Source organism: Tursiops truncatus, chromosome 10 (assembly GCF_011762595.2).
Source record: "Tursiops truncatus isolate mTurTru1 chromosome 10, mTurTru1.mat.Y, whole genome shotgun sequence".
Classification (NCBI taxonomy): Eukaryota; Metazoa; Chordata; class Mammalia; order Artiodactyla; family Delphinidae; genus Tursiops; species Tursiops truncatus.
In genome coordinates, this window is record NC_047043.1 from 32781147 (window position 1) to 32806033 (window position 24887).

The window sequence follows — 24887 nt, forward strand, 5'->3', positions numbered from 1 at the left end:
TGAGACTTTTGAACCTTTTGTACTTTGAGCATACAATAACTAAGCAAAAACAAAAAACACAAAAAACCCTTGAGACAGACGAACATGGAGGGGGCCAAGAAAATGGGGCTCTCTCCTGGCTTTGATCTTGACTATGTGACCCTGGGGAGGTCACTTCCTCTCTGTGTCCTGAGTTTCCTATGTGGTCCCAGAAGCTGGAAAACCTTGGTGTTGGCAAAGTGAGGCCTGTGTACACGTGTATGAGGGGAGGGGCTGCAGGGGAGGGGGGTGGGGTCCCTCTCACCATCTCTTGTCACCTCCTTCTGCTGACACTGCAACCCACGCCCAAGGCCATGGGCTGTTCCCTAATGTGGCATTCCTTAAGAGAGCTCGGATTTCATCTGGCTCTCTTCCTGAGCTCCCTCCTCCCCTCCAGAATCCGTCAGGGCCACTCCACCCTTTGTTCCTGGAAGCAGCAGCCCACCGGTTTCCCATGAGGTCTCCACTTTTCAAGGCCTTCTTCAGCCATGTCTTCTCCTCAGGACAATCCAAGTCCAACCATGAGCTGTCCTCTCACTCACCCTGGACCCCTCCTGGCTTCCTCCAGGTCCAGGATGGGGTGGAGAGGGGTTTGGTCCACACAGCCCTCCCCGCTGTCGGCCTCAGTGCTCTGGTCTGCCCCTCCTTCCTGCACCCAAGGGCTCTGGACACCTGACCTCTGAGGCTCCCGCCAGCCCTGACAGTTTTCTTCTATCTCAGGGCCCCTGGAAATCAGGGGGACAACTGAGGCTGGGCCACGTGACCTCCATTCAGGCCAAACTTGCCTCCCAGTGCAGCCCTGGCTGTGCGGGGGCCCAGGGTTGCCCCCTCCCCAGGCCCTTCTCTGCCACTGACATAGGCGTCACCCTATGCCTTGGAGCCACCATGGCTTCGAGAAGCAGGAGTCAGCAGGAGATTAATTAATCAAAACCTGAACACATCTGCTGTTAATTAATTCTATGCCAAGGGTTAACTCTTCCCTTTCTGGGCTTCTCCGTCCCTTCGGCAGGGAAGGAAATAAAGGTGGGGCGTGTGTACCCGTCTTCCTTCCCTCCCTCAGGGGGGAACATGAAACAAGGGAGGGGACCTCGGAGGCCAGGAAAGCCCCATCCGTCTCGGAACTTTGTAGGGGGTTGTGGGAGTGTTTGGTTTTCAGAGTCGTGGTCCATGGCCATCACTCATGAGTCCTGAGGAAATGTGAGATGGACCCATATCTTTATTTACAGCAACAAATAGAACAGACCTTCCCTCCATTCCCTCCCTCTCCCCTTCCAGTCTTTTCTATACCTTTCCCCCCTCCCACCCCACCCTGGGCCCAAGCCCAGCCCTGCCCTCTGGGGTCACTGTATGGGTCAGGCCCCACAGGAGGGGAGACCAGGGAGGGGCTTAGCTGAGGTCAGGTGGGGCGTCTCTTTTCACATTTTGTTGTCCTCTAAGCCTGGGGGCAGGGGAGGGGGGAGGCAGGCACAGGGGCAGTGAGAGGTAGAAAAGCGCACAGCCCCAGCACCCCAGCCTCCCCCATGTCCCGGCCCCCTCCCCCAACTTTCACAGTGTTCTGCAGCCCTGGCAGCTGAGCCAGGAACGGTCCCCCCTCCCCCCAGGTCTTAGGTGCTGTTGTCCAGGGAAACCAGCAAGGAGGACCAGCACCGCCCTCTCACCGGGCTGGGGTTCCGAGAGGGCTCGGGGAGGGTGGGAGAGGCCCGGGGGAGGGGGCGGTCCAGCCTCGTGTGACAGCTGGGGGCACCGCGGGTCAGGAGGAGAAGCAAAGCCCACAGCACTCCATGCAGATCTCCAGGCAGTCGGCCGACTCGCAGCAGGCGTCCAGGATGCCGCAGTCCAGGTCGCAGGGCAGGTCGCAGTCGGCGCACTCGCCGGAGCCGCAGCAGCAGCAGCAGAGGCACGAGTCCTCGGAGCTGCAGGAGCCGCACGTGGCGCAGTCCAGGACGATGTTGCACAGCGTCAGGAACTCGCAGAACAGGCAGGACAGGATGCAGTGGACGCAGCAGTCTGCAGGCGAGATGGCCAGGGGCCGGGGACCAGCCGCGGGCGGCAGGCTCACTGAATGCAGAGATAACGCTCGTGCAGCCCTTCCCCGGCTCCGTGAAATGGGGACCCACCATCCAGGTGACCCCGAGACACGGAGAGTTACGTGGAGTGAGGGTCTGAGCCCCGGCAGCCTGGATCCCGAGTCCCTGCTTTGACCACCCTCGGTCATTTATTTAACGAACACGGAGGGATGACGTGTTCCAGGCACTGTTCTAAGTGTGCACGAATTAAACTCATTTAAACTTGCAACAACTCCTTGAGGTGGGGCTGTATTAGCCCCTCTCTACAGATGAAGAAACTGAGGCACAGAGAAGTCACTTCAAAATCTCTCCAGAATCCTACCACTCTGCTCAGCTCTTGCCTGGTGACAGCAACTGCATCCTCGCTGGTCTCCCCACTCCCTGCCTTTGACTACTGCTGCCGGCCCGCACGCACCTACTCCGCCCATGGAGGCTGGAAGGACCCTTGAAAAACCTCTGTTGCATTCCACCCCTCCTGCCCTCAGAACCCTCTAGTGGCTTCCGCCTCAACAGGAGGAAAAGCCCAAGCGCTCCCAGTAGCCCCGACGGCCCCTCCCCAGACCCCTCTGCTGTGGCCGCACTGGCTACTCCTGGTCATGCAGGCACTGCCCCCTGTCCCCCCGGTGCTCCAGCCCCAGATACGTGCTCTGCTCATTCTGTCCCCTCCGTCTTTGCCCAAATGTCCCCTCTCGGGGAGGCTTTCCGGGAGCACCCTCTTCAATACTGCCGGGCCCCAGCCCCACCCCCTTGCCGGCGCCTGCTCTGCCTCCCCGCCCAGGACTTAGCACCTCCCGCGGCTTACACAGCTCTCCCCGCCTACTACAGGGCAAGCACCGCAGGGGCCGGCGTCTTTGGCTGTTACGGTCCCTAGACCGGTGCCTGGCACATCGTGGGTGCTGAGTAAATACACAGGAAGCGAATTAACACACGATCCTGCCTTGGGCACCCAGCTGGTACGCGGTGGTGCTGGCTCAGCAGCCGGTGTTCTGAACCGCTGGCGTGCTGCCAAGATGCTGGGCTGGCAGGGGTCGGGCCATGGGCAGTGTCCAGTTCCCCTGACCAGGCGGGCCCCTGGCTCGAGGCTACTGGTCCTGTGGGAGTCTCACATCACTATGCAGGCTCTGATGCCCCCACTCAGTCCTGTGTACAGGGAATGGGGGCTCGCACAGCTGGAACCCCTGCCATCTATCGGCAAACTGGATAAGGAAGTTCTCTTCAGGTGCAAATCTGATGAGGTCACCACCTTGCTTAAAACCCTTCGAAGCTCCCTACTGTCTTCCAGATGAAGTCTAGACCCACTATCCAGCTTAGTATGTACCCTCCACCGCGGAAGTCCCGGTCTGCTTGGAGTCTCACCTCCCACCATTCCTCACCTGGAACTTCATAATCTAGCCACACTAGCCAGCTCTCAGCTCTGTGCTAAGGCACCCCGGCTAGATCCTCCTACGGATCCTTTAAGGCTTGCTCAGACACCTGCAGAGCCTTCCCCAGCTTTCTGGGCTGGTGTGGGTGTCCCCCTGAGTTCACGTCATCACTCATCATTTATCTTGTATCACATCACAGAGTGATGACCTGTTTGGTTCTCTCTGATGAGAGCTTTATGAGGCCATGGCCTGGGTACCCAGCACACAGCACAGTGCCTGGCTCACAGCAGATGCCCAGTTCACTTCAGATGCATGAATACCCCCTTCATAAACAAGCCTGCTGGGCAGAATGTGCTCTGGGGGATGAAAGTCATGAACACATTGTGTGCAAATGTGTACACTGAATCCTGTTTGCAGAGGACCAGCCAGAGTCCCCCAGCATCGGCAGAAATTACTTAAAAGTTCTGGGGTGAAGGTCAAGCATCCCTGGGCTACAGGTAGCCGTCACCCCTGCCGAACTGATGCCTGGTGGGGAGGGGGACCTGGCTGCCCAGGTCAGTCCCTCAGAGGACCTCTGTGTGGCAGGAACAATGGCTGGTATATCTGGGTGCTCTGACCTCCCACTGAACCTTGCAGCCCCCATCCCGCCCCCAATTAAGCATCTGATGGTGCATCATTTTATTACGCTAAGTGCTGTGTTCTCACTCAACAGATGGTCCATTCCTCAAGGAAAATTTCTGTTTCCAGAAATGAGGTGGCTTAAGCTGGATGAGCCCAGATGGCTCCATTTCTTGTTAGAGCAACTCTGGGAGAGTAGGGAATGAGAAGGGGTTGGCCTTGAGAACTCACACGTGCCTTACCTTACCCAACATGTGTCCTCTGCAAGGTTCTCTGATTTAAGAGTCTTGCATCAGACTCCCTGGAGGGCTTGTTAAAACCCAGACTCCCGGGCCCCACCCAGAGGTTCAGATCTGGTGGACCTGGCGTGGGGCTGAGATGCTGCACTTCTAACCGGCAACCTTGCAAAGATGCTGCCGCTGGCCCCTGCATCAGACTTCGAGGAAGCCAGCTTTGGAGGCTTCTCCCAGAGGGAGGCGAGATGGGGTGCTTACCTTCCTGCGCCTGGAGAGGGATCTGGGAGGCAGCAGACTTGGTGCTGCCCTTGCTTTTCTTGCTGCCTTGGCTGGCTAGAGATGGGTGTGTCTGCAACTTCCGGTGGGCCTTGGGGCCACCCAGGGCACCGTTCCCTGTCCGCCTGGTGCTGCCCAGCTCCGAGGGGTGGCCAGAGCCATTCGCCACTAGTGGGGTGCAGCCCAAGGGGTTCCCCTGAGGCTGGCCTAGGAAGATGATGAGAAAGGGCAATGGGGGAAGGGGAAGCTGGTGGGGGGGGAGTCCCCGCACAGCCTCCCGGGGCTCTGCTTGAATCCTGCCTGCTTTGTTCCTAGTACACCACAGGTCATCTAGCTGATCTGTATTTTGCAGATGGGGAAACTGAGGCCCAGGGAAACTGACTTGCCCAGTGGCACATCATGAAACAGCCACAGAGTCGAGCCTGGCTCCTGACTCCCAGGTCCATGCTCATTCCAGAAAAGACAGAGGTGCAAGGCAAAGGGAGAGGCTCAGGGCCCTGGACCCCACCTTCTTACCCGACGTGAAATCCACTCTCCTGCTCTTGGGGTCCTGGGATTTTGGCGAGAGCAGTGGCAGTTGGGGGTGGAGGGGCAGCAGGGAAGCAGTTAAGCGTCACCTCGGCCCCTGCCAAGCCCCCTGCTGCTTTTGCCCTTCGTGTGCCAGGTGATTGATTGGAAACATCTGTTTGGAGATGAATGCCCTGGCCCTGGAATCAGGGGCTCCTCAGAGCAGCCCCCTATCTCCCGCTCCTTCCACCTCCAGCTCCCCGCCCCATCCAGCCTCTGTGGGGCACCTGCAGAAAGGGCTTGCTGAGGGGCCCCTTGGGTCTGAGGAGGGGGAGAAGGGAAAAGGGAGGCCAAGCAGGGAGACCCCAGAAGCTGGGAACCCTGGGTCCGCATCCCAGGCTGAGGAAACAAAACAGCTTTATCAGTGGGCTGTGGGGAGGCTGGCCCTGGAGATCCCCCCAGACACCCCGTTCCTTCCCTCAGGTTTGCCCACCTGGATGGCATGGTTCTGTTCTCAAGAGATGAGGGCAGGGATGTGTGTGTGTGTGTGTGTGTGTGTGTCTCAAGAGATGAGGGCAGGGGTGTGTGTGTGTGTGTGTGTGTGTGTGTGTGTGTGAAGTCTGAGAAGGGGTCACAAGAGTTCGAGGATCCCTCTGCTCAGGGCCCCTGACTCCTGGGCGGGACCCTCTGGCCCTGAGGACCCTCAGTAAACGTGAACGTGGGGCACTTACATCTCTCAGGCCCTGTGGTCTAGATCCCCAGCTCCCTCTGGGCCAGGTCTCTGGGTTTGGATTGTGGCAGGAGTGGGTGTCTGGGGCAGGAGCTGGAGGCTGAGGAGAGCGGAAGGGGGCCTCAGCGCTTCCCCTAACTGAGGGGGCCGGGCCTTTTAGTAACGGTGGGAGCACACGCTGGGCACGCAGTGCGCGCCGGGCACTGTTCGGAGCGTTTGGCATGCAAATTGTTCTCAGTATCTCTAGAGGGCAGTATCCTCCTTTTACAGATGAGGAAATCGAGTCCCAGGGAAGTAGAGTAACTTGTCCAAGGTCACACAGCGAAGGGTCAGAAGTGGGACCAGCCTGGAGGCTAAAAGCTGGGACTCCGAGAGCAGAGAGGCAAGGAGCCGGGATCACTACTCTCATAACTAGTAGCTGACATGGTTTGAGCTGTGACTAGGTGCCAGACACACACAGTGTTAAGAGCTCTAAGTGTAGTAACTACTTCCTTATGTGCTTTTTTTTTTTTTTTGGCCACACCGAGTGGCTTGCGGGATCTTAGTTCCCTGACCAGGGATTGAACCTGGGCAATGGCAGTGAAAGTGCTGGGTCCTAACCACTGGACCACCAGCAATTCCCAGTAGTAACTTCCTTAAGCATCAAACAGATCTACTATTGCTAGCCCATTTTGCAAATGAAAAAACTGAGGCCCAGAAAGGGTAAAACTTGCCAGAGGTTCCACAGCTAGGAAATGGAGCGGGGAGGGGATGGAGATTGGGAGAAAGGAGCTGAGGACAAGCTGGGGAGTCAGGGATACAATGGGAGACAGGGCTCTGGGGAGGACCGTGCTGGGAGCCTCTGGCCCTGAGCAGTGGCTGACCTGCATCTGGGTAAACAGGGGTAAGGCCAGGGGAAGTGGCCAGGCCTGAATCATCCTGCCCCCACCTCCTGGCCCCATGGTGAGTGACTGGGCTGAGTCCTTGGCCAGCTTCGGTGCCCCCTGCCCTGCTGCCTAAACATGGGCACAGTGCCCAGAGGGCGGGAGCGTGTGGTGAGCTAAGGGCCCAGGAAGTTGGGGCAGACACAGAGCTCGCCTGTGGCCATGGCCGTGGCAGTGGTCGTGGTGGCTGAGTCACAAAGCAAACACTCAGGGCCCATAGACACAGGGGTGTCTGTCCAACTCCCATCCAGGCCCCCTCCTCCGTGACCACGGCATTCACCTCTTTCTCTCAGTTCTGCTGGTGGGTGTGTCTGGAGGGCAGTGCACTAGCAGGATTTAGTAACCCTGACTTACCCCAGATGCCCTGGCTGAAGGCGGCTCCACCCTCGGCCAGGCCAGCTGGGCAGGCAGGCGTAGGAAAGAGCACTGGGCCAGGAGACCTGAGCTCCGCAGCCTGTGTTCAGGGAGAGTGGGTCTCTGTGCCTCAGTTTCCTCATCTGTAAAACGCGCTCGGCAAGGGCTATCCTGCTGCCTCAATACAGGCCAATTTGGAAAGTGCGTGAGATCACGCAGGGAAAGAAAGTTGGGAAGTGCCGATGCGTCCGTAGATCTTGCGGATCTTACTGGTAATCACAAAATGATTCTGGGTGTCCCTTCCCCTGCTTCTGAGGGTGACAGTGGCGAATTCTCCCCCTCCAGGACTTCCTTGGAGACACTGAGCTAAACCTGGGAATAGAGCTGAGTTTTGCTCCTTTCTGCAGAGAGCAACTGCGGGTGTCTCTCCTGCCGGTTTGCTCTTGACACGCTGAAGGCTGGGCTGCCTCAGGCTCTGGCTCCCTGGCCCTGGCCTCACGCTCTCTTGTCCTGAACCACATTGCCTGGAGCCTGTCCACACTCATTTTGAACTAATTTATCCGAATCATTTTGTATGTGGAGGTCTTCTTCCTAGACAGAAAGGGCAACGTCCTATACCTTTCCACTGCCCACACCTCAAGGTCCTGGCCCACCGCTAGGCTCCCACAGGCACCCACGGCATTTCTGCCAGCCCATCTGCATTGGATTCCCTAGAGCAACCCCTACATGTTGCCATCCCAATCCCCTGACCCCTAGGACTCACGTGTCACAGCTTCTGTGGGGATGTCGAGGTCAGTGCTGTCCAGGGCCTGGGAGGCCCCAGGGCCATTGCTTTGGGGCATCAAGGGTGCCGCCTCCTCCAGGGAGCCCTCCTCTAGCGCTGACTCCGCAGGTTGAGCGGATCCTGTCACTACCTCCAGCCCAGGCAGGAGGGATAGGGTCTGAGCTAGGGAAAAAGAAGACGACTGAAGGACATTTTCCTGGTGCCCTCCTGTTTGCCCAGCCCTGGTCCCCTTCCCGTGGCCCAGAATGCCGTGAGCCCTCATTCTCGGACTCAGTACCAGTTACACAGCCCTTACCCTATCTGGCAACAGTGCCAGAGTCTAGAATAGAAAGTTCCCAAACCACAGCCCGTGAACGAGCAAGGGTGTGTACGTGTGCATGTGTGTGTGTGTGTGTGTGCGCGCACCGTCAGGGAGTGGGGCCCGAGATGCATGGTATAAGGGAAGTGGGGGGAGGCAGAAACACAGCGCAGGAGAGAAGAGACAGGCAGTGATGGGGAGACAGGGACAGGCATCCAGAGTGACATGGAGAGAGAAAGAATCGAAGGCACAGTGGAAGGTAGAAGCAAAGACAGACAGTGCATCAGAACGTGGGAGATTGGGCGCGGAGGAGGGCACCCCAGACGCCCAGTGACAGACAGCCCGGGACAGGCAGGAGACTCAGCAATTGAGCGAAAGTCAGCGATGGAGAGAAAGATAAAGGTGAGATCAGAGGCAGAGGCGATGGAGAGGGAGTGGGCTACAGACAGAGCAAGAGGGAGACAGACAGCGAGCAACTGGGGCCGAGAAAGAGGATGATAGCAAGAGAAAGAGTCAGAGAACCCTGGGGGGTGAGGCGGAGGGGCTCCGGGCAGGAAGAGAGACGGGGAGACGGCCCAAGAGGGCTGGAAGAGGCCTACGGCAGCCACATGTAATTACAGTGAATGGCTCGGCCCCTCTGTGCAGGGTGGGCGGAAGGCAGAAACGGAGCCACCTACGGCTCCTGAGCAGCAGGACTAGGGGCCCCTGGGCCCAGGGGAGGAAAGTTCTGGGGGCTGAGAGGTGGGGCAGGGTGGCAGAAAGGTGACTGGGCGTGGGAAGGCCTGAGGGTGGACGGGAAGGGTGAAGCCCAGGGTCATGGGGCCAGGGGCCAGGCTGGGCAATGACAGGGTGCAGCCTGGGCCTCCCATCAGCCCCCAGGTCGTGCAGTGGGAATGACAGGGGCCTCAAGAGGGTGCCCCTCCCCCAAGCCGCACTGGGAGCAGGGGAGACAGAAATGAGAGACTCAGAGAGACACAGAGACCAAAGGGTCCAGGGAGAGGAGAGCGACACAGGGAGCCACAGAGAAAGATGAAGAGAAAGGGTGATGAAACCCAGAGAGTAACGGGTCAGCGCCCACCCGTACACACCACACACAGAAATCACGAGACACGCCCACAGCGACAGAGAGAGACGAGAGCTGGTCTTGGAAACAGTAACAGAACGAATCAGAGCAGAGGGCCTTACACAGGGGTTCCTTCCCTGAGCCGTCTCCAAATGGGGGCGGAGGGGTAGGGAAGGAGACCATTAGAGGGACCAATGCAGGTTGGGCAAGTAGGTCTGGGGGATGGGAGCATCCTGAGGGGAGGGGACGATCCAGGGGCTCAGAGACCCCTGAACAATCCTCGTTCCAAAGACCCTGGTCCCCCACGGCCAGGGGGACCGAGGCCCCAGGGACCCCACGTGGGTGGTACAGAGAGCAGCCGGCATGCTCCCACCTGCCTAGGGAAACCATTGACCCTGCCTGGAGCTGGGACAGGGTGCAGGGAGGGCTGGGGCTCCCACCACTCCTGAACGGTGGCAGTTCTGTGCTGGGAACCCCTCCTGGTGCCCAGGGAGGCAGGGGGCAGGTCCCTCCAGCCCCATCCATTCCTTGGGCCTATTGAGAGCTCTGTGCGTTAATGAGAGGTCAAATGGCTTTGGGAAGATCGCAGGGCTCGGACGAGGGGGAGCAGGGAAGCAGAGATGACCCCCAAGGGGGATCCAGGCCACCTGCTCCATGGCGCCTCTCCCAGCCCAGAGCCTGGTCTACAGCAGCACAGACGGGACAGGACAGTGGAGGGCCACGACCAACCTGGCCTGGAGAGGGAGGCTCACGGCTTGAGTCCTAATTCCCAGAAAGGGAGGGGGCTGCCCAGCTCCAGCCTCTGGCCCTAGAGGCGTCTTGCCAAAGCCCTGAAGCGGAGTGCTGGCTCTCCCAGGTGGTGTAGTGACAAAGGCCTGAGCCAGCAGCTGGAAGACCCAAGCCCTGGTTTTTACCAGATACCAGCTTGGGCGAGTTACCAGGAACTGGGTCACCGTGTGTGAAAGGGGGCTCACCATGCTCGTCCCTCAGGGTTTCAAAGAGTAAATGAAACGCTCAGCAGAGCGTGGCATGCAGGGGGCCACTCACATACCCTTCCACCTGCCCATCCCCCTGCCTGCCCTCCCTGCTCTCCCTTCCTTCCTTTCCTCCTTCCTTCCTGTGCTGTTTGGTGTAACAGCTACGACGCACCTCTCAATACGTCAAGCACTGGGTGGACCAAAATGAGAAAACCTGGTCACTCCCCCAGGAGTTCTCTGTCGGGGTTGGGGTCGGTCACATACACCGCAGGGCAAGAGTTACAGCAGGGGCATCTAAGAACTGTGGGAGCACAGAAGGTGGGCACTTACCCCAGGGGTGTGTGTGTGTGTGTGTGTGTGTGTGTGTGTGTGTCTAGGAGGCTGCTTGGAGAAGGCAATGCCTACGCTGGGTATTAAATAATCAATCAGTCAGCAAAGAAGGGGAAGAGGACCTTTCGAGAAAACCAGCAGAAGCCAAGAGCCCAGTGTGAACAGCTACGGCATGAACGAGGGGAGACTAGAATGATCACTGAGGCACGGTGGGCCTTGTGGTCACTTCCCAGGCTTTCTCCTGGGGTCACCAGGGCACACAGAGGTGACACTGTCAGTCCTGCAGTGGAAGGAGCCAGGATTGTAGCGTCTTGGGCCCCAGGGTTGAAGAGGGAGGAAGGTTAGGAGTCAGGAGACTGGTCCTCACCTGGGCCCTCCTACCCCTGTGTGGCCTGCCACTCTCTGGGTAGTCTCTCCTAAGTCACCTACAGGGCTGGTGACCTTGAATCTGGTGGGAACAGGAAATTACAGAGAGCACAGACAAAGTCCCGAGGAGGCCCCTCCTGCAGGAAACCTGCCATTCTGGGGTGAGCATCAGACCTTGGAAGGAAACCAGGTCCAGTCCAGTCATCTTGACCTGGAAACACTGAGGGACAGACCTCCTGGAGCCGGAAGGGCTGCGGAGGGGACCCAGCAGACACTGGGGGAGCAGCGCTGAGGGCAGAAGGGGAAACTGTGCTGAGGGCCCAGAGATGTGGGAGCAGGCAGAGAAGGAGCAAGAAGTGGCAGGAGGACCTGGTCTGCGGGTGACATGCTGCCCAGGGGCCCCGACGCCAAGATGCTGGAGAAGAAATGGCTCTCCCTGCAGCACACGGAGCTGAAAAACCAGACTAGAGGCGGAGCCCACGTGCTCAACCATCAGAAGACAGAAAGCGCCCAGCTTTCCTTCTTGCGACCAGGAGACCCCTGCCCAGCCACAGAGAGGAGAACATCTCTGAGGAGAAACTCCAGGAGGATGGGAGGCCAGCAAAGGACAAGGGCCACTGTGTGGACAAGAAACGCAAGTTGTGTGTGAAGGCATCTGCCCCGGGTGGGGGTGGGGCTGGAGTCCCTGGCTGGGGCCCCACCAGAGCCACCTTTTTCTAATGTGCACAGGGGGTAATTCCCTGGCGGTCCAGTGGTTAGGACTCCGCGCTTCCACTGCAGGGGACACGGGTTCGATCCCTGATTGGGGAACTAAGATCCTGCATGCAGCACGGTGCAGCCAAAACTAACTAAATAAATAAACTTAAAAAAATAATAACGTGCACAGCGGGCCAGCCACGCTGGTGGCGTCTCTGAGCAGAAGCCCTAGCCCTGCACTTCTCTCAAGAGTCCCCATCTCCAAGGGGGAAACACAGAAAGGCAAGAGCCCGTGTGCCTCGACATATTCTCATCCCCAACACGGGATAAGGTTCAGGTCAATGCCCTGAGTTCTAGGGTGGAAAAGTCACGTTTAAATCCATAAGCCCGAGAGCGAAGCAGAGAGACTCAAACTTCAGCCAGACCCTGTGCGCTCCCTCCGCCTGCTGTTCCTGGATGGAGAAGGAGTTCGGGGGACCTCTTCCAGGTGGGAAGCGTTCATTCCAAGCCTGGAAAGTGTCCACAGGGCCCTCGTCCCCAAGTTCCAGTGCCTGGTGCCTCCTGCCCAGCCCTCTCGTGTCTTCGTGGACAGTGGACCCAGCCTTCCCCTTTGGAGCTCCAACCATCTCTGCAGAGAGAGGGCCAGGATCTGATCTGCTCAGAGAGTAGTGACCAAAGCCCCACATTCCAATCTTTCCTTGGCCTGGTATCCAAGGCCTTGGTCTATATCTTCAGCCTACTCAATGGACCAGGATCCTATGTTCCAGGCCGGCCGACCTCTCCATGGCCCCAGGCCACCACAGGGACTTCTGCCCCATCCATCCAAGCTTCCCCATCAAGGGGAAGCTTATCTTGTTCCCCTTGATCAGAATGTCCTACCTCTCCCCTCTCCCCAAATCCAGCTCATCCTTCGTGACCCAGCTGGAGTTTCACTTCTTCCTCCAGAAAGCCTTCCCTGACCCTCGAGCCAATAGTCTCTCCTCGGAGTGGCCACTTACTGAGAACTCAGCATCCAGGGTTCCCTGCTGTGAACTGTAACTAGGGAGTGAAGTGTGGGTCCTCAATCAGACTGCAGCCCCGGTCTGTCTCTGCACCCCCAGGAGTTGCTTAGCAAATGTCTGTTGCTGAGGATTGAGTTCTGGGGCCTGGAGCCCCAGGTCAGGAGGAGAGAGAACGAGAAGGTGAGAATTAGGGTTGGTGCCCAGCACCAAGAAGGCAAGAATGTGGACTCGCTTGATACACACTTGTGACACACAGGTCACAGGCTCGGGTCACCAGGCTAAGGACTTGTGAGGGCCTGAGATGGCCAGTTAGGCTGGGTCCAGTTGGTTTTATTTTAGGTCTGAAGGCTCCAATTCCCCAGGAAATTCAATTTAGAACCAAGAGCAGGAACGTGACGCCACAGTGCTGGACAGAAATCTGTGGGTTAGGGAGCCAGGCTCCTGGGGCATTCGGGGCTGGACGGGGAAGAGGCCACAGGGGGAGCCAAGGGTGCGCAGGCCTGGCCACCTTCCCCTACCAGAGCTGCCCTGGGTCCCCTTGCACCCCTGTCTGCATCTTGGGTGGCTGCGGGAGGGGCTGACTTGCTCCCTGGCTAGCTTGCCAGCAGGGCCTCAGCCGTGCTGTTCTGTCAGCGCTCAGCAGGGAGCGTGGGGGATTCTGGGCTCCGATTTAGGCGTCTGTGGGGTTTTGGCTCGGTCTCTTGCGGTTTGGGCTTCCTGGGCAGCAGGCTCATTCTCCCAAGGCAGCAGAGCCAGGCCTCCTCGTGTTATGAAAGCCACATTGTCTGGCCCAGCCCAGGCTGGGGAGGGGGCTCGCTGGGGCACTGGGGGGCCTCAAGTTACAGCCCAGGGCTTAACCCTCCCAGTGGCCCACCCTGGCCCTTGCCCCTGCCCCCAGCACATTCAGCCCCTTCTTTCCCTACTGGGGCTCGAAATGGGTCACACAGGGGCGAGGATCTTGGAAGGAAGGAGTGGAGGCGAGAGCAGAGAAAATGGATAAGCAGGGGAAGAATGGGAGAGTTGGAGAGAAGCAGGAGGCTGAGAAAGAGAGGAGGGGCGAGGGACAGAGAAAGAGCCTTCCCAGGCCTCTGCCCCTAGCCCTCTCTCCAGGCTGCAGGAGCCCAGCTCTTGGCGGAGTTTATTCCCCAGAAGTCCCTACTCCAGGGTCCCCACAGAGGGGGGAATCTGAGGGCTGGTGGGATGCACAGCAGACACACTAGTCTCACGTACACGCCGGCCCCTGACCAAACGTCTCCCACTTGTCCTCACTCTAGGAGACCCCCAGCCTCACCCCGCACCTCCACAGCCCTGGGTCTCCAAAGGGCCAGCATCCACACCAGGTAGACCTGGGCCTCTCCAAACGGGCAGACCAGCTCCCATGGGCGGATACGGAGACTGAGGCCAGAGAGGGGAAGGAACTTGTCCAAGGCCATGCAGGGAGTTAGTGTCAGAGGTCCAGGACCAGACCTCCGTTATTCAGAGACTCAAAGAGGGGAGAAAGGGCAAATGGGGCTGGGTGAGAGGAAGGCAGAAGATTAGACTAACCTAGAGCTGGGATTAAAGGCATGAAATCTGGGCCTGTACTCCTGCATGCAACCCCTCCAGCCCCCCGCAACAAATCCCAGATGTTCCTGACTTCTCCCTGTCCCTGTGGTCCATTGTGAGCCTCAGCTCACATGTGTATGGTGAGGGGATTGACTGAGAGCCACAGCCCCAGGACTCCCCTCTGCCCCCTCCTTGGACACCCTCAGGAAGTCACAAACCCTCCCGGGTTGGGAGGCGCCTGCAGGAATCCCAGGGAGGTTACAGACCCTGTGAGTTGAGGGAAGGGGTGTTTCACTCGGGTGGTGAGCACTTGATTAGGGTGAGTGAATGAGAGAGAGGGAGAGAGAGAAAGAGAGAGGCGGAGAAGGAGATAAAACGTGTGTGTGTGTGTGTGTGTGTGTGTGTGTGTGTGCGCGCGCGCGCGCGTGTCCCTGCAGGGTAGGGGTGGTGGGGACTGGCCGGGCCCCGGTGGGGAGGAAGACGAGCGAGACGAAATGGCAAGGAGGGGAGGGGCCGGGTCCTGTCGGACAAAAGTTTTCTGGAAGCACTAGGCTCTGGTTGGGTTGGGGGAAGGGAAGGAGAGAAAGACTCAGACACCCCCACCCCGCCTGAGGCCCCCATAAATATTTACACACTGGGCAGAAAAGGCTGGGACACAAATCCCAGACGGACAGACAGACACTGCGGTGTGTGTGTGTCTGGTGTTGGGAGTGGGGAGTTGGAGCCAACTTGGCGCGGCCACCGCCTCCGTTCGGGCCCTACCCCCATCGCCTCAGCCCTCCACTCTCCTTGGACCCGGTCCCCGATACCCAGATTCCTCGCCTCCACCTCCACTCAAGATTACCCGAACCCTCTCCCCGCTTCTCAGGGAGGAGGGGGGAGAATGACCACCGCCCCCAACCCCCTACCCGGCTCTCGTCCAGTCTAGCTCTCCATCCCCGGTCCTACCTGGGCCGGGGGCTGCGCTGGGGGCTCCATGGGGCGCGTCGCAGTGAGGGGGGCACTGGCCACTCACCTGGGACATCGGCCCGGGACCTGCGGGAAACAGGGCTCAGCGGGCGGAGCGGAAGGTCCCCGCGCGCGCGAAAGTGGAAAAGGGGGCCGGGCAGAGGGCGATCCAGCGGCAGCCGTGCGCCCATCCCTTCCCAGTCCGGCCCCCGACCGACTTACTCGAGCGAGCTGCGCGCCGCTCTCTCGCGCCGCGGGGATCACTGCGCTGGGCCTGCCATGCACGACGGCCGCGAGCGCCCCAGCCCAGGGGCAACTCGGCGCCACTGTGCTCGCTCCGCGCCCCTCCCTCTCACTCGCTCCTTTCTCCCATTTCGGCGCCAGCGCGCGCCGCTGGCCCGCTTCCTTCTGCCTCCTTTCCCTGTAGCCCCCTCGCTCCTTCCCTGCTTGCCTCTCCTCTTCCCTCCCCTCCTCCCCGGCCCACCCTCTCCCCGCCCCCTCCTCGCCTTCCCAGGCGCCCCCCCACCCACGTCCCTTCCCCCGCGCCGGACTTGGCGCTGCCTGGGCGGGACACGTCTGTCCGCGGGGCGCTGCGGCTGGAGCCCCCACAGGAAGCCGGCTCCGCGCGTTTCCTCCGCGCTCTCGGAGCTGGGCCCAGTCTCCCCAGATCCCCGCCCCCCTCCCAGGCCCAGCGCCCCGGGGGGCGTGCAAAAGGGGCCGCGCGCGTTCCCCTTCGCCTGTCCTAAACTCTGCGAAAGTTTTTGAAAAAGCAAGAGAACGAGGGAGAGAGAGAGAAACCATGGTGACCACAACCACCTCGAGCCAATTGTCTGAATATTTGTGGCCCCCAAATCTCGTTGTCCCAAAGGTGGGAGTGATCAAGTTTCTCAGGCACCCTTTGCCCACCCCCTTGGTCTCTGCCCCGGGGTCCTAAGCCTGGGCACAGACCAGAAGTTGTCCCTCCGGGAAATCCGGCTAGTGACCACCTAGCATCCCGTGTCCTAGAGCAGCCCTAATTCCCCCACCTCCACCAGCCGTGCGTGGGAATTTGGTCAGAAACCCAACTTTGGAGGCAAAGAGAGGTTCTCGAGTTCAGCCTTTCTTTTGGCTCCAGACAGGAATCCGAGGCCTTCCAAATTACGGGCGCTCGGGAAAGGGGAGACAGGGAGCCCCTCCCGGCGGGGGCAGCGCGGCGACACATCTGGAATTGTGAGCTGGGTCCCTCCTCAGGGCCGGGGTTAGGAAGGAGCCGTGGCCAGAGAGTCGGGGTGAGGGGAGTTCAGGGACCCTCAGCGTCGCCCAGGGAGCAGGTCCCCGAGGATGGGGGAGGGCATGGAGCCTGCGGCCCGCTGGGTGGGGGTGGGCGGGCCCATGGGATGATCAGGTGGGACCGCCCGCTGTGGTGACAGCTAGACCAAGGACTCCTCGGAGCCGAGTATGGGCTCCCCACCACGAGGGGCCGTGAGCAATTAGGGAGGCGACGGTGGCGCCAGGCCTGTTCTCCCGGTCCCGCCTTCCAGCCTGGGCTTGAAGCTGGGGCTGGGACGCGGGGGCCGAGCTAGGGACTCGGGGCCTCTCCTTGTTGTCCCCCAGTCCCCGCAGTCGCTACTTACGACGCTCGAAGGTCCTCGCGGCGCCGTCGAGGCCAGGACCGCTGTGGTCCCCAGGGCTTTCGCCACCCGAGGCCGCGTCCCCGCGATGAGGCCAGGTGGCTTCGGCCGGAAGTGGGGGGCCCCCGGGCCGGGAGGAAGGGGTCCGGCTCCCGCGGCCGCGCAGCCTGGTGCGGGGCCCGGCCTGGAACTCCAGGAGCCAGCCCGGATCAGTCTGTTGTATGGAAATTCTGGGGAGCGGGGCGGACTCCCCCTTCCCGGCAAGGGCTGAGTCACTGGGACGCGCCCGCGGGGCTTGGCGACTGCAGCATTCTGACCAGCTTACCTGGGTCCGCGAGCTTGGCCTCATCCGCCGCCAGGAGTGGAAGTGGAAGGGCGTAAGGGGGCGGGGTGGTGGACAGGGTCCCCAGTGCAGTCCCCACCGTCGCTCTCCGTGCTCTCCTGAATGTGGGGCCCCCTCCCTAACCACAGACCCTAGCCCTACACCACTAACCCGCCCCGCCTCCTCCCTGCTTCTCAGTCTCTATCCAGGGCCCCTAAACTCTGGATCGGCCCAGTCTCCCAGCCTTACTGTCCGAAATCAGCTGCTTGGGATCCAAAGTCCTCGGAATCTGGCCCAACACTAATTAATATGTCTGGTTTGTTGGAAATGTAAACTAGTTACATTTAATGCCACATACCGGTTATACAGGTGTGCTCAGTTTGAAAATCCAGCAAGCTGAACATTTAAGGTACGTACCCTTTTTTATATGGCTACCATACTTGAATAAAATGTTTTAAAAAATCAGCACTCATTAAAATCAACATTCTAGGGCAAAACACAGTATGGTGTGATGACCAGGCAAGGGACTCCAGTTCCAGATCCCAACTCCACCGTCCACGTGTTTCCTTGGAGAAGTCCCTTTACCTCTCTGAGCCTCAGGAGGGATGAACATTGGGGCCCTCCGTGTGCAACCTAATAGTTTCATTGTTATCCAGGGCCAGGACTAGGGTGAGGTAAGTGGGGCGTTCCTCTGGGGTGCAAAATTTAGGAAGGTGCCAAGATGAAAAAATGTTTTAATTCAATATTTTTAAAAAGCCAAATCAGCAAATTACAGCCCTGTCAGCCAGCTGCCTATTTTTATTTATTTATTGGCTGTGCCTCACAGCTTGTGAAATCGTTTTTGTTTTTTTAATTTTATTTTATTTTATTTATTTATTTATTTTTGGCTGCATTGGGTCTTCGTTGCTGTGCGCGGGCTTTCTCTAGTTGTGGTGAGCGGGGGCTACTCTTTGTTGCGGTGCGCGAGCTTCTCATTGCGGTGTCTTCTCTTGTTGCGGAGCACGGGGTCTAGGTACGTGGGCTTTAGTAGTTGTGGCACGCAGGCTCAGTAGTCGTGGCTCGCGGGCTCTAGAGCGCAGGCTCAGTAGTTGTGGTGCACGGGCTTAGTTGCTCCGCGGCGTGTGGGATCTTCCTGGACCAGGGCTCGAACCCGTGTCCCCTGCATTGGCAGGCGGATTCTTAACCACTGTGCCACCAGGGAAGTCCCAGCTTGTGAAATCTTAGTTCCCTGACCAAGGATGGAACCAGGGATTGAACCCAGGCCCTCAGCAATGAAAGCTCCAAGTCCTAACCACTGGACCACCAGGGAATTCCCCTGCTGCCTATTTTTATAAATAAAGTTTTATTGGAAACAGGGACAGGATTAGGGTGAAGCCAGTGAGATGGGATCATGCAAGTTCAGGGTTAGACCCTGTCTTTATTTAAAATATTGGCATTTTGTTCATTATAGATTTTTTTGCATTAATTTTGATTTTTAGATATATTGCAGGAAAATATTGTTTACCGAGTACTTACCGAGTAATTGTAATTACCGAGTTTTCTGATGCTCCCTTAAGTTTTGCACCTGAGCCTCACTCACTCTAGGCCTTACACACCTCGCCGTTGTCCCTGGCCTATTCCTGTCTTCTCCTGAAGGACCTGGCTAGGACCCCAGAGTAAATGAGCGGGAGGCTGAAGATGCTTCCACCCCCCTCACCACCCCCCTCAACACCAGGTAGGCTCTGCATTCAAGCCCAGGCCCAGCTTTCCTGGGGCCCACTGATCAGTTCAGAGTCAAATGCAAAGTCCTTACAATGGCCTTCAGGCTCCAAGAGCTGGGCTCGACCTGCCTTCGCCTTCATCTCCCCTCACTCATTTCCTTCCAGCTTGCTGCTCCCTGAGTTTGTGTTTTCAAATTGCCCCATGTGCTTGCCTCAGGGCCTTTGCACTTGCTCTTCCCTCTGCCCAGAATGTGCTTCCCCTAGATATTCACTTGGCCCCCTTCCTTGTTTCCTCTACTTATGTCACCTTCTCAGAGAGGGCATCCCAGACCGTTCACTCTCTGTCCCTTCCCACCACTTGATTATTCTTCATAAACCTTTCACCTCTTGTTGATTAGTAGAATGAAAGCTCCAGGAGAGAGGAGACTTTGCTTTGTCTGCTAGGGTATTCTCTAGAATTGGGTCTGACCCAGAGAGCTCAATAAATATTTCGTTTCACAGATGGAAAACAAGGGGCCAGAGAGGGGAAGGGGCATTAGCAAGTCACGCAGTGAGTTGGTGGCAAAAGCTTACTAAATCCCATGGTTCCAGACTCCCAGCTCAGTGCTGTTTCCTGCCTCCTGGGGCTTATCCTCACCCCCTACCCCCACAGCCCTCCAGACAGCGAAGGGTGACCCTGCACAGCTCTCCTGTACGCTCCCTTCCACACAATGTGATTACAGAGCCTGGCCAGGCTCCAGACCCCGGCGTCCACCCCTCTCCAGTGTCCAGCAGGCAGGCACAGCTCTTCCTGGCTTCCTGTCTGTGGCACAGGGCTGGTCAGTGGCTGGGCTGGGTTCCGCAGCTGGACCATAGCTTTGGTCTCCATACCCTGGGGAATGGGGAGCAGGCCATTGTGGCGCGACCTCCCTGCAGAGGGCTGTGTTGAAGGGGGTGTGTTTGTGTGTAGTGGGGGGAGGGGGATGCTGGATAGGAATCGAACAACTAGATAGGAACACCCTCCATAATGAGCAGAGTGGAGAATGGGGCTGTAATCCCCCCTTCCTCAAGGACATGGCATGCGACCGTGGGAGGGCAGCTCTGGGCCCCAGGCCTGATTCTCTTCTTTTCTTCTATTCTTGGTGATCAGAAGATGGTGGTGTGTCACATTCGGTACACACGAGTTGGGTATGTTCTATATGCCAGCCCCTTGCTGGGTAGTTCTAGATTTGTTGCTTCCTTTCTTTTCTTTTATTAAAATTTACTTTTTTTAACATCTTTATTGGAGTATAATTGCTTTACAATGTTGTGTTAGTTTCTGCTGTATAACAAAGTGAATCAGCTATACATACACTTATATCCCCATGTCCCCTCCCTCTTGCGTCTCCCTCCCATGTTGCTTCCTTTAATACCCACACAGTCCGGAAGGCTATTATCCTCATTTTACAGGTGAGGAAGCTGAGGCGCAGTGAGGTGAAGTGACTTGCCCATGGCCACACAACTAGTATGGGTTGCAGCTGGGACTTGTACCACATCTCTTTTTTAATTTTTTTGGCCGTGCTGTGTGGCATGCAGGATCTTAGTTCCCTGACCAGCGATTGAACCCATGCCCCCTGCAGTGGAAGCGTGGAGTCTCAACCACTGGACCGCCAGGGAAGTCCCTTGTACCACGTTTCTGAAGCCCACTGCAGTGCTCATTCCAATCCCTGACATGGCCTTTAGCACAGAGAGAGAACTGTGATATTCTTCAGGATGTGTCCCCCACCTCCAAGCTGGCTGCTGGAGATGGAGGCATGGTCCTGGCCCCCCTCCTCTGTCTCATCGGTAATTGGCAGCGTAGAAAGAGTGGGACTTGGTTTGGTATCGTGGAGACCCAGTTTGCATCCTGGCTCACTCACTTCTACCTGGGTCTGTGATTTGGGGCAAGTCATTTGAACTCTCTGAGCTTCCAGTTCTGTTGTGTAAACCCAGGAGGATGGTTCCCACTTCACAATTGGGAGAAATTAAGTGGGCACCTGGTACAACACCAGAGGCTTCAGTAAATGGTAGCTCCCTTGCCCGGGTCTGCCCTCCCTGACGCTTACCCAGCAGCAAGCAAGGGGAGCCTCACATGGCATGTGTCCAGCACCTTACCTGGTGCTCTATGCGACAGGCACAGTTCACAGCACTTTACACGAATTAGCCAGTTTAATAGTCACAACATTAAATATCAATTAATATTAAGTACCAATATTTCCCCCATTTCACAGGTGAGGAAACAGAAGCACAGAGAGGTTCAGCAACTTGCGTAAGCCTCACAGCCTTCCCTTCAGCACCATCTTCCCCGGGGGGAGGGAGGGGTCTCAGGGCTGATCCTCTACTGGATAGATCCTCTTCATCCCCCAGGGAAGTTAATGAATTCTGAGCTGCTGTTAATCAAGTATAAATGCCCTTAGGCACTGGCCTCCAAACTTCTTTTTTTTAAGTAATTCAACTTTATAACAATTATAAGTAAACCTCTTAAAATTTTCTGGACAGTGCCAGTCTTAAAAGAAAAAAAAGACTTATTTTTTAGAGCAGATTTAGGTTCACAGCAAAATTGAGTGGAAAGTATAGAGAGTTCCCGTGCACCCCCTGCCCTACACATACCCAGCCTCCCCCATCACCCACATGCCCCCCAGAGTGCTACATTTGTTACAACTGATGGATCCGCACTGTCCCATCATTATCACTCAAAGTCCATAGCTAACATTCAGGCTCATTCTTGGCATTGTACATTCTGTGGGTTTTGACAAACATATAACGACATGCATCTACCACTATAGTATCGTACAGAGTATTTTCACTGCCCTAAAAATCCTCTGTGCCCCACCTATTCATCCTTCCCTCCCCCTAACCTCTGACAACCACTGATTTTTTTTTTGTTTTTTTTGGTTGCATTGGGTCTTCGTTGCTGTGCGTGGGCTTTCTCGGGCTTTCTCTGGTTGTGGTGAGTGGGGGCTACTCTTCTTTGCTGTGCGCGGCCTTCTCATGGTGGCGGCTTCTCTTCTTGCGGAGCACGGACTCTAGGCACGCAGGCTTCAGTAGTTGCGGTATGTGGGCTCAGTAGTTGTGGCTCACGGGCTCTAGAGCGCAGACTCCGTAGTTGTGGCGCACGGGCTTAGTTGCTCCGCGGCATGTGGGATCTTCCTGGACCAGGGATCGAACCCATGTCCCCTGCATTGGCAGGTAGATTCTTAAGCACTGTACCACCAGGGAAGTCCCAACCACTGATATTTTTAACTGTCTCCATAGTTTTACCTTTTCCAGAATGTTGTGTAGTTGGAATCATACATTATGTAGCCTTTTCAGATTGGCTTCTTTCACTTAATAATATATATTTAATGTTCCTCCGGGTCTTTTCATGGTTTGATAGTCCATTTCTTTTTATCACTGAATAATATTCCATTATCTAAATGTACCACAGTTTCTTTATCCATTTTTTTAATTGAAGGGTATCTTGGTTGCTTCCAAGTTTTGACAATTATGAATAAAGCTGCTATAAACATCTGTATGCAGGTTTTTGTTGGACGTAAGTTTTCAGCTCATTTGGGTAAATACCTAGGAGCATGATTACTGGATTATACGGTAAGAGTATGTTTAATTTTCTGAGAAAGTTCCAAACTGTCTTCCAAAGAGGCCGTACCAGTTTGCATTCCCACCAGCAGTGAATGAGAGTTCCTGTTGCTCCATATCCTTGACGTCAATAGCATTGACGTTGTCAGTGTTTTGGATTCTCGTCATTCTGATAGGTGTGTAGCAGTATCTCATTGTTGCTTTAAACTGCATTTCCCTAATGATATATGAAGTTGAGCATCTTTTCATATGCTTGTTTGTACCTGTATATCATCTTCAGTGACGTGTCTGTTCAGGTCTTTTGCCCTTTTTTTTTTTTTTTTTGCGGTATGCGGGCCTCTCACTGTTGTGGCCTCTCCCGTTGCAGAGCACAGGCTCTGGACATGCAGGCTCAGCGGCCATGGCTCACGGGCCCAGCCGCTCCGCGGCATGTGGGATCCTCCCGGACCGGGGCACGAACCCATGTCCCCTGCATCAGCAGGCGGACTCTCAACCACTGTGCCACCAGGGAAGCCCCTTTTGCCCATTTTTAAATTGGGTGGTTCATTTTCTTATTGTTGAATTCTAAGAGTTCTCTGTATATTTTGGGTAACAGTCCTTTATCAGATACATCTTTTGTGGGACTTCCCTGGTGGCTCAGTGGTTAAGAATCAGCCTGCCAATGCAGGGGACATGGGTTCGATCCCTGGTCCGGGAAGATCCCACATGCTGTGGAGCAACTAAACATTTGCGCCATGACTACTGAGCCCGCGTGCTGCAGCTACTGAAGCCTGTATGCCTAAAGCCCGTGCTCTGCAACAAGAGAAGCCAATCACAATGAGAAGCTCACACATTGCAATGAAGACCCAACGCAGCCCCCAAAAAATAATAAATTAATTTTTTAAAAATAAAAAACTTAAATTTAAAAAAAGATAGGTCTTTTGCAAATATTTTCTCCCAGTTTGTGGCTTGTTTATTCATTCTCTTCAAAGTGCTTTTTGCAGAGCAAAAGTGTTAAATTTTAAGTCCAGCTTATCAATTACTTCTTTCATGGACCCTGCCTTTTGTATTATATCTAAAAAGTCATTGACAACTGCCAGGTCATCTAGTTTTCTCTTACATCATTTTCTAGGAGTTTTATAGTTTTGTGTTTACATTTAGGTCTGTGATCCACTTTCAGTTAATTTTTGTGAGGACTGTAAGGTCTGTGTCTAGATTATTTTTATTTTTTTGTATGTGGATGTCCAATTGTTCCAGCACCATTTGTTGAAAAAAGTGTCTTTGCTCCATTGGGTTGCCTTTGCTCCTTGGTCAAAGATCAATTGACTCTATTTATGTGAGTATTTCTGGGCTCTCTATTCTGTTCTAATGATCTATTTTTCTATTCTTTGCCAATACCACACTTTCTTGATTACTGTAGCTTTATAGTGAGTCTTAATGTTGGGTAGTGTCAGTTATTCGACTTTGTTTTTCTTCAATAATGTGTTGGGTACTCTGGGTCTTTCACCCCTCCATATAGAAACCATTTTTTAACGGCTTTATGAAGATATAATTCACATACCATACAATTTACCCATTTAAAGTGTACGATTTAGTAGGTTTTGGTATATTACATTACTAATTGTTTTAAATTATGGTAAAACATTTATAACATACATTTTTCCATTTTAATAATTTTAAGTGTACAAGTCAGTGGCAGTAATTACATTCAAAATGTTGTGCCACCGTCACCACTATCTATTTCCAAATCTTTTTCATCACTTTAAATAGAAATTTGCAACTGCTAAGCAGTGACTCCCTAGCTTCTTAGCTTGGCCATGACAAAATACCAAAAGCTAGATGGCTTAAAGCAGTAGCAATGTATTGTCTCACGGTTCTGGAGGATAGGAGTCTGAGGTCAAGGTGTCAGCAGAGTCACGCTCTCGCTGACGGCTTTAGGGGAGAATTCTTCCTTGCTTCCTCTAGCTTCTGGTGTTTGCTGGCAATCCTTGGAGTTCCTTGGCTTGTAGATTCATCACTCCAGTCACATGGCCATCCTTTCCCTGTGTCTTCACATCACCTTCCCTCTGTGTATGTCTGTCTCTGTGTCCAAAGGACACCAGTCATACTGGATCAGGGCCAGTTCTAAAATGACCTCATCTTAACCTTGTTCAATTTGCACAGACTCTATTTCCAAATAACATCACATTCTGAGGTACTGGGGGTTAAGACTTCAATGTATCTTTCGTGGGGGGCATAATGTAACCCGTAATGCTCCCCATTCCTCCCTTCCCCCAGCCCCTGGCACTCTGTAATCTACTTTCTGTCTCTATGAATTTGCTTATCCTAGATAAGTGGGATACAATACTTGTCCTTTTGTGTCTGGCTTATTTCACTTAGCATAATATTTTCAAGGTTCATCTATGTTGTAGCGTGGATCAGAACTTCATTCCTTTTTATGGGTGAATAAATAGTCCATTGTATGGATATGCCACGTTTTTTTTTTACCCATTCATGTGTTGATGGACACTTGGGTTGTTTCCATTTTTGGCTACTCTGAATAATGCTACAATGAACATGAGTGTTCAAGCCCTGCTTCCTCTTAAGTATTTTGACAGTGCACC

At 55.5% G+C, this 24887-nt stretch overlaps 1 protein-coding gene across 4 annotated transcripts; it reads right to left on the minus strand.

Moving 5' to 3' along the window:
- Positions 1 to 1214: 1214 nt before the first annotated feature.
- On the minus strand, positions 1215 to 17198 carry MDFI (MyoD family inhibitor). Of its 4 annotated transcripts, XM_033864275.2 has the most exons (6): positions 17036 to 17198; positions 16714 to 16924; positions 15101 to 15187; positions 7856 to 8038; positions 4561 to 4785; positions 1215 to 2025 (listed from the first exon to the last, which is right to left on the minus strand). In XM_033864275.2, exons 1-6 carry the CDS (start codon positions 17057 to 17059, stop codon positions 1769 to 1771), a joined length of 987 nt encoding a protein of 328 aa, XP_033720166.1. In that variant the 5' UTR covers positions 17060 to 17198; the 3' UTR covers positions 1215 to 1768. The 4 variants fall into 4 exon arrangements, with proteins under 4 accessions (XP_033720166.1, XP_019805487.2, XP_033720168.1 ...); XM_019949928.3 differs by lacking the exon at positions 15101 to 15187; XM_033864277.2 differs by lacking the exon at positions 16714 to 16924 and having other exon boundaries at positions 17036 to 17137.
- Between the last annotated feature and the right edge of the window lie 7689 nt (positions 17199 to 24887).

Bases quoted from the DNA above. Each gene is read 5' to 3' on its own strand.
- MDFI (XM_033864275.2), bottom strand. From the start codon at position 17,059: ATGAGGCCAAGCTCGCGGACCCAG. The intron at 15,188-16,713 runs GTAAGTAGCGAC...TGTTTCCCGCAG, and splicing joins CGCGAGGACCTTCGAGCGTC to GTCCCGGGCCGATGTCCCAG. The intron at 8,039-15,100 runs GTAGGACCGGGG...CTTTTTCCCTAG, and splicing joins CAGCGCAGCCCCCGGCCCAG to CTCAGACCCTATCCCTCCTG.